General features: G+C 41.9%; 1 protein-coding gene across 7 annotated transcripts in view; it reads left to right on the top strand.

The window, feature by feature from the left end:
• mvb12bb (multivesicular body subunit 12Bb) overlaps positions 1-13474 on the top strand; it is a 38636-nt gene that overhangs the window by 21939 nt on the left and 3223 nt on the right. For 3 of the 7 annotated variants that reach the window (XM_030416014.1, XM_030416008.1, XM_030416007.1), the window contains exons 8-9: positions 11267-11322; positions 11905-11964. The exons of 2 other annotated variants lie outside the window; for them this stretch is intronic. In XM_030416014.1, the coding sequence (XP_030271874.1) occupies positions 11267-11322; positions 11905-11964 (116 nt within the window). Of the gene's footprint in view, positions 1-11266; positions 11323-11673; positions 11819-11904; positions 11965-13474 lie in introns of those variants that run through there. 2 more of the 7 variants (XM_030416012.1, XM_030416009.1) reach the window with 2 other exon arrangements.

The following is a 13474-nucleotide window of genomic DNA, read 5'->3' as shown; positions in this document are numbered from 1 at the left end:
CTGTGTACTTGTCAGCCTCACAGCATCACACTGTGAATGTGAGAGAACGCAACTTCCCTTCATTAACAACGTGATAGCCTGCAGACCAAGTGTGAGGTCGTAGCCGACAGCCTATTTGTGTTAATTGTTAGCCGTGGTAGCTGGGGTGTGTGTGTGAGTGTGTGTGTGCGTGTGGGTGTGTGTGTGTGCGGGTGGGCGCGTGGGTGCCTGTGTGTGTGCACGTGTGTGTGTGGGCTGACAGCTGGCCAGGTTCGAGTTGGTCTAAAACCATGTGCGCTCTGTCAGGGTTGTACAGGCGCCTTCTTTAGGATTGATGAATTGCCTGCTTTCTTGATTAAACCCTCCGTCACTTCCCAACAAAACAAAAAGCCCAACACAAAAAAAAGAGCGAGTTGAGGGGAGGAGAGGTAACATGTCTGGGAAATCTGTCATCTGCAGTCACATCATGTACAGATGTGATGTGTCGGCGCTTTGACATTTATTACCAGAATATTAAAAACTAATTCACATTTATTTTGCAGCCCTCTTTCACTTGACAGTTCAAGCTCATTTGAAAAGTTATCAAGTTTTCATCGCAGCGCCAACCTTTTGCTTTTCTCCACCACGTTGCTTTGATCCACGCCAAATCCCTTTGCCAATTAGGTCTGTTATTCATACGTTGACAGAAAAGCAGGATATTTTAAAGGTAATTAGACCTGCATCGATGAAATGTGTCTAAAAAGCATATGTTTGATAAAAATAAATGTAAAGATGTCGGAGAAAGGAAAAAAAAAAACTAAAATAAGCCTGTGTGACGTCCAGTCTTTCCCCATAACCTACAGAACAACATATAGCATTCAACAGACATCCACCTGATAAAAAGGTAAACGTAATAAAAAGTAATCCATTTGCATATCTATTGCATTAATCGAAAATAAATCCCGACATTGGCCCTGATCTAACGTAATATGGAGAGCAATTATTTCCCTATCCATTAGAGGAACTTCAATTAACAGACACGAGACAGTTCATCCTTCAGAGGAGGAGGGAAAAAAATAGGAGGCTCAAAATTAACTTGGGTTTGCAAAATATCTTGGCAGCATGACAGTGATTTTTGATTTTCAGGAAACAATATTAGAATTCTTATTAAACTATGTGCATCTGCTTTTAATTTGCTGCAAATAATTGGAAAATGCAATGGAGCTTTCCAATTAAAGCTCCACTTTATGCTGTTTAATAATACCCTCATAATATTATAGCTTATAAAATGACAGGTGAGTTGGTGTATGAATAAAACATAAAGCCCTGTAATAAGAGACAGAAAAAAAAAAAAAAAAAGAAAAAAAAAACGAGACAGTTGTTGGGGGGCTTTTAAATGCTCGACATAATTTGCATATATTAATCTCCTCTTTTCAGCCTTATCAAGTATTCCACTGTATTTGAAGTTAAAATAGTCGTGACAGGCAGGGGTACGCTTCGTTTTTCCAAGGATTTATTACTTGTATAATTCTGGATCTTTAATAAGCCAATATGACTGATCCTCTGAGTTCTGTGGAATTTGGTTAATTGTTCCAGATGGTGCTCACTGATTATGCAAAATTACTTTCTTTCTCCTCTTTTTTTCCCCCAACTACACCATTTCTTGATTGACTAACATGGAGAAAAAAGATTATTTTTGGCGCAGCACTTTCATTAAGAGGGTTCTCATCAGGTTTCAAACAAAAGTTCCATCTTATCTCCCTGTGTAGTTCTGGGCGAGGCTGTGCAGAAGGAGGAGATCTGCCGCCTCTTATCTCAAACCGTGATGGATCTCAAACTGCTTCTGCACCGCTGGGGTTATATTTTAGAATAACACAATTCTTTAGGCTGAGGGATTAAAAAACATGACCTCTGGATAGTGACACAAAAGTTATTATTAGTGTACGCCGTTCTCTTCTTTCTCTTTTCTCCTCTCTTTCTCTCCCAGAGATTGATGAAATGACTAAGCAGCGGGGTTGGTCCTCCACTTGCAGCTCGGGCTCACTCCACAACTCACTAACATTCTGTTTTGCATCAGCTAAACTGAGCTGAATGAATCATTTATGGAAGTGTTATGGGGGAGTAGAGGGCAGATTTACTGCCGAGCTTTTACTTTAGATGGAATGGGATTTCTATGAAACCGATCCTGATGTCTGAAGTAATGCCAAAGCTTACATCAATACATGAAAGGAACGCTCTTAAAACCCACGTTTTGCTTCTTAATTCTCCTGGTCAGCAAAAGGCGAAACAGAGCCGCAGAGAGGGGGGTTCAACAGGGAGAATAGTATTTACACCTAATGTATACTCACACACACACACACACACACACGTCCTCAATGTGTTTACTACTCCTAGCAGCTAATGGTTTAAAGGAGTGTTGGATTTCTTGTTTATAATTTGATGGCTTGTAAATGACACACTGTTTTAATCTGCCTTAATTTATATTTAAGTTTGAGCTGGTCCATAATTAGCATTTTCCATATTGAAATAGAAGTGTAGCTTCAGCGTTTTGGGAGGAATACTGCACAAGTGAATGAAACAACTGGCCAGTAATCAACGCCTGCATGCTGCGAACAGAGATCTGTGCTCCAAAGACAAACACAAGAAGATAGGAGAGATGTGAGGAGAGTTATTAGAATAGAATAGAGAAAATGTTTTATTGTTGGGCTCTACAATGAATTGCTTGATTTGCATTTTTTTGATTAAAAGGTGAATTGCTGCAGAGATGCACTGGTCTACAAATCTTGTTCTCCAGATGTGAGAAAATGTTTGGCTGGTTCAGTCTCCAACAGTTTTTCTCATCATCATGATTTGAATGATGAATGTATATATATGTACGTTGTCAGATATGAAAACCTGTTTACAGAACAAAAAACAGAAAAAGATGCTCTGGGTAATTGATAATCATTCAATTATAAATGAAGTTTATTGTTAAGCTGTAAACTCTCCATCCTTCCTCCACTGCGTACATATCTTTTTCTCAAAACTACATTTTAGCGATCCCTGCATCCTTGTTTTTGTATTTACACAGCTTTTGTATGTGTAAATAAGAATATCATATGTCAATGTCCAAATTATTTTACTCCCCATATCCGTATCAGCCCCAATCCAGTATATGACTGGCTCCAAATTCGGTATTTAAAATGTTTCAGTAAAAATGAAAACTTATCAATAATCTTGAATCATCCCGCAACATCTGTCAGCATAATCTCAGCATTACTTTGTTCACCATCTTTTGCGTTCCTCATTTCACGTCTATCCTTTGCGCGCAAAAAAGTTATGTAATTGTCTTTGCTTGGTGTGCAGAAAAGATACCAAGCTATTGTCATTGTCATAGAGAAAATGTTAGAAAATGTTTGTAATTCTCCTCATGCTTAATTAACTCTGGATCAGCAACAACAACAAAAAAGAAAATTACTCAAAATGATTTTCTTGTCTAAACATAAGCCTTGTTTCCTTGTGGAGAAAATAGTTTGGGCGGTTATTGTTAAATTGGAAACATTTGTCCACAGTTTGTTTGGGGTTTTTTTGTGATTCTGTGTCTAGTTTGTCTGAAGGTAAAACATTAGAAAAACTGCAGAAACACTATCCTTTATCATCTCACCGAAGAACCTTCAAACTCACTAAACACCATAAAAAAAATCAAAGGCTTTTGTCTCATGTAGACTATATATCTCCTTAGTCAAAAAACACTTTAGGATTTTAACAGGTAAAACACTCTTTCAATAAATTCCTGTTGATGCTCAGCCTGCTAATATGTCAAAATCCTATCGGACCATCCAGGTTATTTTCAAAACATGATCGATCCCTTTGTGATGGTGCCATTAGATATTTGGGGATCAATCCTGAATGACTGGTAATGGAATTTTTGACTGGTGCCTTGAGGCCCTCGGGCATTTTTGGACCTTTATTACAGTCAAATAAGAGACTTTAAATGGCTTTGCATTTGCAGGCCAGACTGGACTCTGGAGTCTCATCCCTCATTGCTTTCTATCCATCCCTGAGATAGAAGCAGTGCTCCATTAGTTTCAGTGTCCAGACGTGGACAGCCTCAATGGATGGGCCTGTCACGGCTCCCTCATTTGCCCCATGTACAGCAGGGTTTGTTATCACACATCTAATTAGAACTTGATAAAAAATATTTCGCAAAAATCCAGTCATTAAATATAGTTTAAGGAGATTTATGGTCAAATATGCCTTAAAGATCTTTTAATGGCTCTGCTGACTTGTTAAGTTTGTAATTAATGATGGTCTAATACATACTGTGGTGTGATTTAGAAAGCACAATGAGATTCTGGGAATGAAGTCGTTTTGGAAAAGGGCATCTGGGGCTCCCAGAAGCTATATTAAATAGTTCTGCTCAGACTGGTTTGCTTAGAGCCATGAAGTCTGCTGTGAAAAAGTTCAAACACATCAGGCTCTTTCCATAGATGAGGCCATTCTTATGTTCGGGTGCGTGATTGTGAAACAGTTGCTTTGTCATTTCGTAATAGTCAATTAGTGTGTACAGAGAAGTCCTGGGCTCCTCTGCAGCGGCACATTTTGAAAGTGCACAGTTTAACAGCTTTATTTAAGTAATGGAAGGCACCTCTCTTTAAAATCCGCTAATACACACACAGTGAAACTAATAAGCAAATGCATATGTATCAAACTGCAAATGCATTATACTAATAACAGTCGCCTGTTTCATCAAGAGAGTAATGGTGTCCTTATTAGCATAATTAATGACAAATGGCAGCGCAGCATTGGTGGATTGGTTCTAGGGGATGATAAATTGGTGGATGCCCAGGTTAGTGGCTGCCAAGGAGGCCTCTTTGGCTGTCATCCCTCCTGCTTCCACCCTGGCACAGTTCATTACTCACCGTGTGAGATGCCACTTTACATTGCCTGGTACTGTGAGCATGGAGAACTTAATAATGCCACCCATAACCACACAGGGCCTGCTGCTTTACCCACAGTCCAGAGGGCAAGTAGCTCAGCGAGGGCTAGGGGTTGTGGGGAGCAGGGCAACATGGGAATCACTTCCTGCAGCTGCACTGATCAAAACAGATCACGCGTCAGTCACTACTTGAGGGGAACCGGGGCCATATGACCCAGTCTCCAGTGCTGGTGAGTGTTTCTTGTTAGGATTTCTGGGGCTCGCCACATCCCTCGCATCATTACGGGTTAGTTTGCCCACAGAACCGCTAATTAAGAGGGGATTTGTGTAATTGTGCCTTCTGCTGTGTCCCATCCGGCACACGCAATTTACTGTCAGCCCTCTGCCAGCTTTTACACTTGTCCAGAGAGGCGTACCCCATTTATACACACATTCTGCTGCACATTTACCAGCAGCCACAGCTGGGGATCAATGCCAGTGCCATGGCAGTGTCTTAAAAGACACTGTGCTGCTGATTAAAGTCTGATTGTCCATTTAATTTCATGAGAGCCCTCAATAGCTGGCCAGCGAACAGGCTCCCTCAGTACTTTTCCACTGCTTTTTAGAACACAGGTTTTGTAATGATACCAAATCACTGAAGACCTCTGGTATCAACTTTACATTAAATTGCACATATATGTATAACATATATACGGTGTTCTATTGGAAAACCTATCACACACATACACACCTCCTCAGAGCAGTTGCTGTTATGCAGCGGTGTTTGTGGCCAACTCACTGTAGGTGTTGCTGGCTCTGCCCACTTTCTGGAAGACTGATGGACCAGCGCCCGACTGGGACTGCCTCCTGGCTCCCTACCCACAACCAGATTTCAAGGACTGCTTGTCACAGATGGAAAAGTAAGTGGGTCATTCTACATAAGCTTGCTATTTTGCATCCCTCTGGTAACCAAAAAAAAACTTGAATTTTAATGTTATCTTTGTAAATTAACTGTTTACTGCAGATGGCGTCTGGAGTGTATTGTTTTTGTTTGTACATTTTGGATTTTTTGAGGGGGTGGGTACTCATTTTGTCAATTGTCATGTGAAACTGTTCAACATTACTTCAAAGTAGACTATAAAAGTTGTTTTCTTTAGTTATTGCTTTTGTTTGATGTTGCTTTTAATGTATTTTAAATCTGTCAAAACTATTGTGAGATGACATGCAACCTTTTCTAGCTAAAATGATAAAAACGTGTTTTGAAAATGTTTATCAGAGAGGACAAACAGCAAGCCTGTGTAAAATGATTCAGCTTCTCTCCACTCCCCTGGTGTTCTCTTCTGTTTTTCCACAGTTTCTCTCTATAAACCAGCCTGTAGTGTGTTTAGCACATTCATCTACTGGATGTCTTGCATACCACTCTTAGCATTAAGAACCATTTGAATTTGTTTACATTTTTTATTTAAATTTGGGTGAGATGAAATTAATATTTTAGTAGAAACTAAGCGAGACGCTGTCAGGAGGATTTGCAACGGAAGCTTGCACACACTACAGTGAGACTGGGGAAACGAGCTGCACACAAGCTGGCAGAAACAAATAAAAATAGATGATCAGAACCCCTCAACATCATTTTACTGCGTGATCTATTTTAGTATCAATGTTATACGCTTTTTAGAATGTTAATTGACTCCCCAGTAAACATTTAAATAATTCAAAAGTTACACTTCCACTTTTGCAAGTGAGATTTTTAATGCGTTGAAAAGTTTTTTTTCTTTTTCAGTCGTCTGTCTAGAGGGCTTGAAAAAGCAGTGAAAAGATAAAAGAAAAAGAATGGGTTTCATAGAGCCATAGTCATTAAAAGAATCTGAAAATAGCAACTCGCTATCATCTGTTCTCATAGCACGGGTCAGGAGCTCTGACACCTCCAAAATTCCTCCTGTCAGGGTAGGGGGCCATTTGTATTCTCTCTCATTAGGCAATTTGACTAATGACCTGCCGTGGCTGCAGAGCTACTGAGGGACCCGGAGCCTCGCGCCCTCTCTCTTGCAGCAGCCTGAACACACACCCTCTATTGGAATGGCACAGATGGCATGCCCGGGCGACAAAATAAACTACAATATGTCTCCGAGATGCTGTCAGGCCTGGGCACTATTTCTCATGTCAGAGTGGGGCTAAGGGCTGTGAGTGGGCATAGGGGGTCCTCCTCCAGCTCTCTGTTCATCTACTCACCATTATCTGCAGAGGTGACAGAGAGCGGGGTCTGCAACTAGAATAGCATCTCCATGGTCTGCATAAAGAATCCGCCTCAAATTGAGAGTCACACCGACAGGAAAGGTATTGCAATGTCTAGCCTGGCTACACAAAGAGAAAAGGCAACATCCAATTGTTTGGAGTATGAAATACAGCAGGTTCCAAGCTCTAAGTTTTGAAGCAGCTTTACTTATTATTTCTTATTGTTTTATCGTATTAAACAACAGAAATCAGCTCTGTTGTGAGTAAAAAGTTGCAATAGATTCTCAGTCGCACTTGGAGGTTATTGCCCCGACTGTGACATTCTCACTTAATTCAGGTGTGAAACAGATTCACCCAAGTAATCATACTAGACAGAGATCAATGCAATTCTGCCGAATTAGTGAAGTGTAAAATAAAAGTTCATCAACATTCCTAAAGTGTTACTCTTGAGTTGTGGTTCAGGTAATATGGGGTATGCTCGATCACCCACGCATATTTTTCCATCAGTCAGTGTCGGAGCACAACTCGGTGTGGTTTATGTGTGTGTGTGTATGCCTGTGTGCATGGCCATGTCTGCTGGATCCCTGGAAATGCAATGTATGGCGCGGCTGAAGTCCTGGGTGACAGTGCATCCAACAATGGAAGAGTGAGGGATTAGTGCTCAGCCCAGCGTACGAGGGAGCCCTTCCCGCCCTGAAACAGCCATTCATCTGTGCCCAGGGGCTGGAGATGACAATGCAGCCATTGCTCATCGCACCTGACGGAGCCATTAATAAGGCAATGATCCACACGGGCCCTGTGCTGACTCCGTTCTTTACACTACAATCACTCAAGCCACAGGGTCCTCCTTACTTAACGCCACCTCTGCGCTCACCGCCATCATCATCATCATCATCATCATCATAATCATAGTCATTGTACCAAAATTCCTGCCAGATGTTTTCATATTGGCTGCGCTCACATACTATGCCAAATAAGTACCCAATTCCCTACACTGCAATACACTCATGAGTTAATGGACTGTAGCCTGGCCATTTGAGCGGCTATAACATGCTTCATAGTGGGATTCTTGGTCAGAAGATTGGATTTACATTATTTTTGCCCTTTGCACCTTTGTGTTTCTCCATGGTATCCATTTCTTACCACCAAGTCATCTGCCGTGCCTCTCCATTTGTCTGGTTGTAAGATAGCCTCTCCAGTATAGATGGTGGAGGAATACAAAGTGAGATCTGGTTTTAAATGTAATCCTTGAGCAATAAAGAAACTCTCTGGCCTTCAGCTGTGTGCATTCATCTGTCCTCGCCACGCAGATCCATCAGCAGCTACAATCTTGGCTTCCCATTGCTGGCTATTGATTCAAATGTATTCTCCCTGCCTATCTGCGCCTGGTGTTGGTGCTCCAAGCGACACAGCGGTGCGTGTTTATTCACTTGTTTTTATGAGCTTGAACAAGTCATTCTGACCACCCAGTTGCTTCGGTTTGCTGGCTGCTCCGGATACTGAGGCAATGAACAGGCCTTTGGTGAGTACCAAAGGCGCCAGGGTTAAAGCTTTCACTCCTTGCACTCCCCTGACGGCAGTTTTTGTCTTTAGGTCCTTTCCGTTGGTCAGTTAGTTGGCCCACCACGTTGACCCCGACTGAAATAGCTCAACAGCTGTTTGAGAAACTTGGATATTCACGGATTTATGGTTCCCGGATGATGAATTCTAATGACTTTGGTGATTTCCTGACTTTCCCTTTGTGCCATGAGGTTGACATTTGTCCTTTTGAGTGAATTATCTCAAATTTTGGATGGATTCTAACTGAATTTGGCATTGACTGATGTCCCCCTCAGAAAAATTTTTGTAACTTTAGTTATATCTTCATTTTTCATCCATCAAGCCAAACTTTAAATGTCCTCAATACTTTGGCAAAATACTTGCAAAGTTAAAGCAACATCATACAAGAATCCACAGATTTCGCACCATCAGAGTTTTGTAGTGTACTTTCAAACAGCTTTGAATGGTCAACTCTATGGGTGCATTTGTTGACCCGTAAAGATGGCGTCAAAAACCAAAGAACCATGTCAACTGACAGGGCTTATGGTCAAAAGCTAGCAAGCTAGTCCGTCTCCCACCCTTTTAATCCACAAAGCTCTCGCCAATGACAAAGAGCTAGTACGAAATTTGCTCTTGCAGTCCTCTTGCCTTCTGTCAACATCCTCCGTTTAGTTTTGCCATAATGTCCACTCTCTGAATGCCAAGCTAGCTTTTTCTCATTCATCACCATTTGGTGGTGTGTGATGTAGTGCTGCAAAGAGTCACGCACCTCTTGGGGGAAATCTTACTGCTCAACCCAAGGTAGGTGTTTGGGGTGCAGAGTGGGAATAAGAGAGGTGCCATTCTCCCTATTGCAAGTCAGCTTACCATGAAAATTATCGTGGAGCTATTTCACTCCCATGTAGATGGAAAGTCAAGTGAAGTTTGTTAGTACACCAAACATGTCTGGAGCTTTACAGCAAAACAGTGTTGCAGCATTCCCTAAACAACTAAAGTAGTAAGAAATACACAAGTAAAATGGCTACAAACGCCTCATTCAGCATTATCTAAGACTCCGGAAGCTCAGAGTCTCATACTGATTTGATAAAATGTTATTTACACCATTGTGAGGCTGACACTCTCACTGTAGCTGCTAAGCTAAAAGTTTTAGCCTATTTAAAGTGAGTTTGACCGTTGACCAGGATGTAAAAAAAGGTATTTTTTAATCAATTAAGATCAATCAATGTACCCCTTGACATTATGGTGAATAGATAATGACTTAAAATGAATGATGATGAATAAAAAAGATAAATTATAATGAATGTGTAGATAATGACTTAATTTAGATTTTTCTTATTTTCTAGTTTTTTTTTCGTGAGCATTTCTTTCAACATCAGCTTGTAATCATTGTTATAGCAAGCATGTTAGCATGCTGACGTTAGCAGTTATTTGAACTAAATTCAAAGTACAGACTCATACAGCAACTAGCAAGCCAAAGAGCTAAATAAGCTTTTCCTGTGGTCATGAGGGTCATGGCTTGATTACAAAGATCACATTGTACTGTACTTGTGTGGAAAGTGCCAAACTGTAGATCCGTGCCATAACCAAGAAAGGAAAGCAAGTCACATAAGTGTCAAAGTGAGGGATACTTTAGAATTTCATACTTTTGAATATTGCTGTGAACAGGAAGGACCAAAAGGAGTGTCAGCTCCAAAACGATGACTCATGAACAGCTTTAGCTTACATTTATGAGTTCCTTTTCCTGTGCCAGCGGCCTGATGGACTGTGGGTAAAAGAACACCAGTTGGAAGCTTGGCCTCTTGATATTTGGGGCTCCTGTCGAAGCCAACGGCAGCAAGTTTTGTGCCTCCAGATTTGGGAGTTTTTTAATGAAGCCGAGCAGCTGCAGTTTTCCCTTCAGTCTGGAAACGGGAGGCTTTGTGTCCCTTGTCACCCTGTGTTAATTTGGGCCCTAATGTATTTTATAAACAAAGGGCTGCTCTCTAGCCTGACAGTCGTGACACCTTGATTCCAGTGCAGGATGCATGCAGTACGGGGTTACACCATTAATAATCAACTGGCAGCCATCACACCATTTTAACCACGATCATTATGATAAAGGGCATACACTTAATTACAGGCCTGCTTAATTATAGCTCTGTTGAAGCTCGTTTGTTTGGTCAAATGCTAATTATACTACCACGCTCTTGGCAAGTCCTCATTTCAATCCACTTTTTGCCGGCTGAACAGTGTGGCTTATTTTCATGCAAATTTGATATCTGGTGAATGTTTTGTCTCTCTTCTTTCCGCTTTTCTGTGCCTAGTGTGAGTGTGTCTTTGTTTCGGAGGTGAACATCTCTCAGACAAGACGGAATCGGGAATAATCAAGAGTAATTAAACTGGAAGAGGGTTGGGAAAGGGCTGGGTTGGAGGAGAGAGTGGAGGTGCTCAGATACAGCAGAGAATAAAAAAGCCTTTCATCTTCTCTCCATAGACGGAAGGAGGGGAGGTGTCAGGGTGGCTGGGGATGTTGATAGCTTTGCTGTTTTATAAACCCACGTTTAGTCTTGTGGAAGTACACAGGATCAAGAATAGGTAGTAATATTTGCTTTTTTATGTATGAAAGTAAACCTAAAACTTTGTTTTCACTTGCTTTTGCAGCTCTGGATGATGTGCCCTTTGTGGTCCCTGAGAAGTTTTTTCAAAACCCCAAAGAGGTAAAAGTAGTGACAAAGTGCTAAATTATTGCTTGTTATGGTCATAATATTTGGTCTTTTTTTTACAGTATGTGGCCATTAGTCCCTTTTCCCCCTTTACCTTTCATTTCCTCTCCTTTTCTCTATGTCCTTTCCTTTCTTTATTTTCTTTTCTCTCTTTGCTTCACTTTCTTTTCCTTTCCTCTACCTTGCTTACCTTTCCTTGCCTGTCCTTTCTTTGTTTAGGATTCTTATCTTTGCAACCTTTCCTTTCCTTTCCTTTCCTTCTTTCCTTCCTTTCCTTTCCTTTCCTTTCCTTTCCTTTCCTTTCCTTCTTTTCCCTTTCCTTTCCTTTCCTTTCCTTTCCTCCAGACTGAGTGATGAATGCGTGCAGTCAGGCAGAGCTGGCTCAATGCAGTCCATTTGGCTGGCTGGCGGCGGTTGTCACTATAGCCCCGTTTGTATTGACACCAAGAGGGAGAGGATTAAAGATTTTAAGCATGCTTACTTAGCCATGAGCCTAACCGCCATGTTTCTTGTGTGTTTTTTTTTTTCTTCTTCTTCTTCTTCTCCCGCCCCCCCCCTCCCTGCTTTTGATTTCAGATGCAGCAAGTCAATTTAATGGGCATTACGATCAAATCCCTGGCAGAGATCGAGGAGGAAGTGAGTAGAGGCTGCAACGCTCGGCTGCCGCTGACGCCGCTGGCCCAGAATGCAAAGCAAACGGTCTTGGGGTTGTAATTAAGTGTCTGAGACAGTGAGGCCCTGTTGGCTCCACTAAGCCCCAATTGAATAAAAGCATGGCCAGGCTAGGCAGCCATTCTCTCTTAAAAGCTTCGTCTCCTGTTCCAAAACACTTGACTTTTATTCTCCCAATTCTCCTCTCAAACAGCTCAATCTCGCGTCTCGCACAGTGCTGTAGATCTCGAGGAGCTTCTCTGCATGTTTAACTTTTTTCCAATCAGCTTCATCTTCAGTAGTGAAAAAGTTAGAGATCATTTAAAGCAAATAAAAGCACTACAAAGTCCTCCCCATTTCTGATGAAACACTGTAGCCTGCAGGCACTCGTAGGAAGAAAATCATCTGTGTGCAGCTCCTTCTTCAGAGCCTGTGTGTTTGTGAGAGGAAGAGAAAAAAAGGGAGTCAGTCTGTGTGTGTGTGTGTGTGTGTGTGTGTGTGTGTGTGTGTGTGTGTGCGTGTGTGTCTGTGTCTGTGTATGGCGTGCGTGCATGCGTGTGTGCGTGCGTGTGTGTGCGCTTTAAAGAGAGTGACAACCCCCCTTCTCTCTCATTAGCACGGTATCTTGGTATCAGAACTGCCAGGAAGTGACAGACCACTGTAAAAGAACAGGTGCTGTTGGGTTTGAGATGTGTTACAGAGCAAACACTCCCTCATCAAACCGGGTGTCTGTTCTGCACTCTGCCTCTGTCTTCTGTCACATACTATCCAAATCACACAGAGTCGCCATCTTGTCATATGGTCATCTGAATGAAGCTCATTGTCAGCGAAGGTATTAATGGCGTGTATGTGTGTGTTTTTCCAGGGTGGAGACAGGCTGGCTGCTCATCCTATATGCTCTTGTCTTTTTTTCTTCCTCTCCTCGCCTCTCCTCTCCTCTCCTCTCCTCTCCTCTCCTCGCCTCGCCTCGCCTCGCCTCGCCTCTCCTCTCCTCTCCTCCTTCCTTTCTTCTCCGAGAGTGTGATTAGCAGGAGGACACATGGTGAGCTGAGCTGGGGAAGGGAAGGGAAGGGGCATGAGAAATCATTAATTACAGCCGCGCTGGAGCTGATGAAGTAAATGTGAGATAGTGTAACACACAGGATTTAGTGAAGTGGACGACAGCACAAGATTAATGGTGGGGCCAGGCTGATGAGGATGAAGTCACAGCTTAGCTTGATAATTAGTTTCCAAGTGGAAACATCCCTCACCATTGTGTTATTTTTACTTCTCTCCTCTTATTATTATACCCCGATGATATCTGCAGAACAAGGGAGGAAATACAGTCGGTGATGTTCTTGCAAACACGTTGGACAGCAGAGGTGTTTCTTTTAGAAAGTGATGCGTGTCTGTCGTATTGTATTTTTCCTTTCATTGTCTAGTTTAATTTGTACACTATAAATAGAACATCCACCATATTGTCTGTACTCAAGGCTTCTGCAGAAGTGGCAGTTCA

The sequence above is a fragment of the Sparus aurata genome, chromosome 5 (assembly GCF_900880675.1).
Source record: "Sparus aurata chromosome 5, fSpaAur1.1, whole genome shotgun sequence".
Classification (NCBI taxonomy): domain Eukaryota; kingdom Metazoa; phylum Chordata; class Actinopteri; order Spariformes; family Sparidae; genus Sparus; species Sparus aurata.
This window is presented reverse-complemented; position numbering and strand designations above follow the sequence as displayed.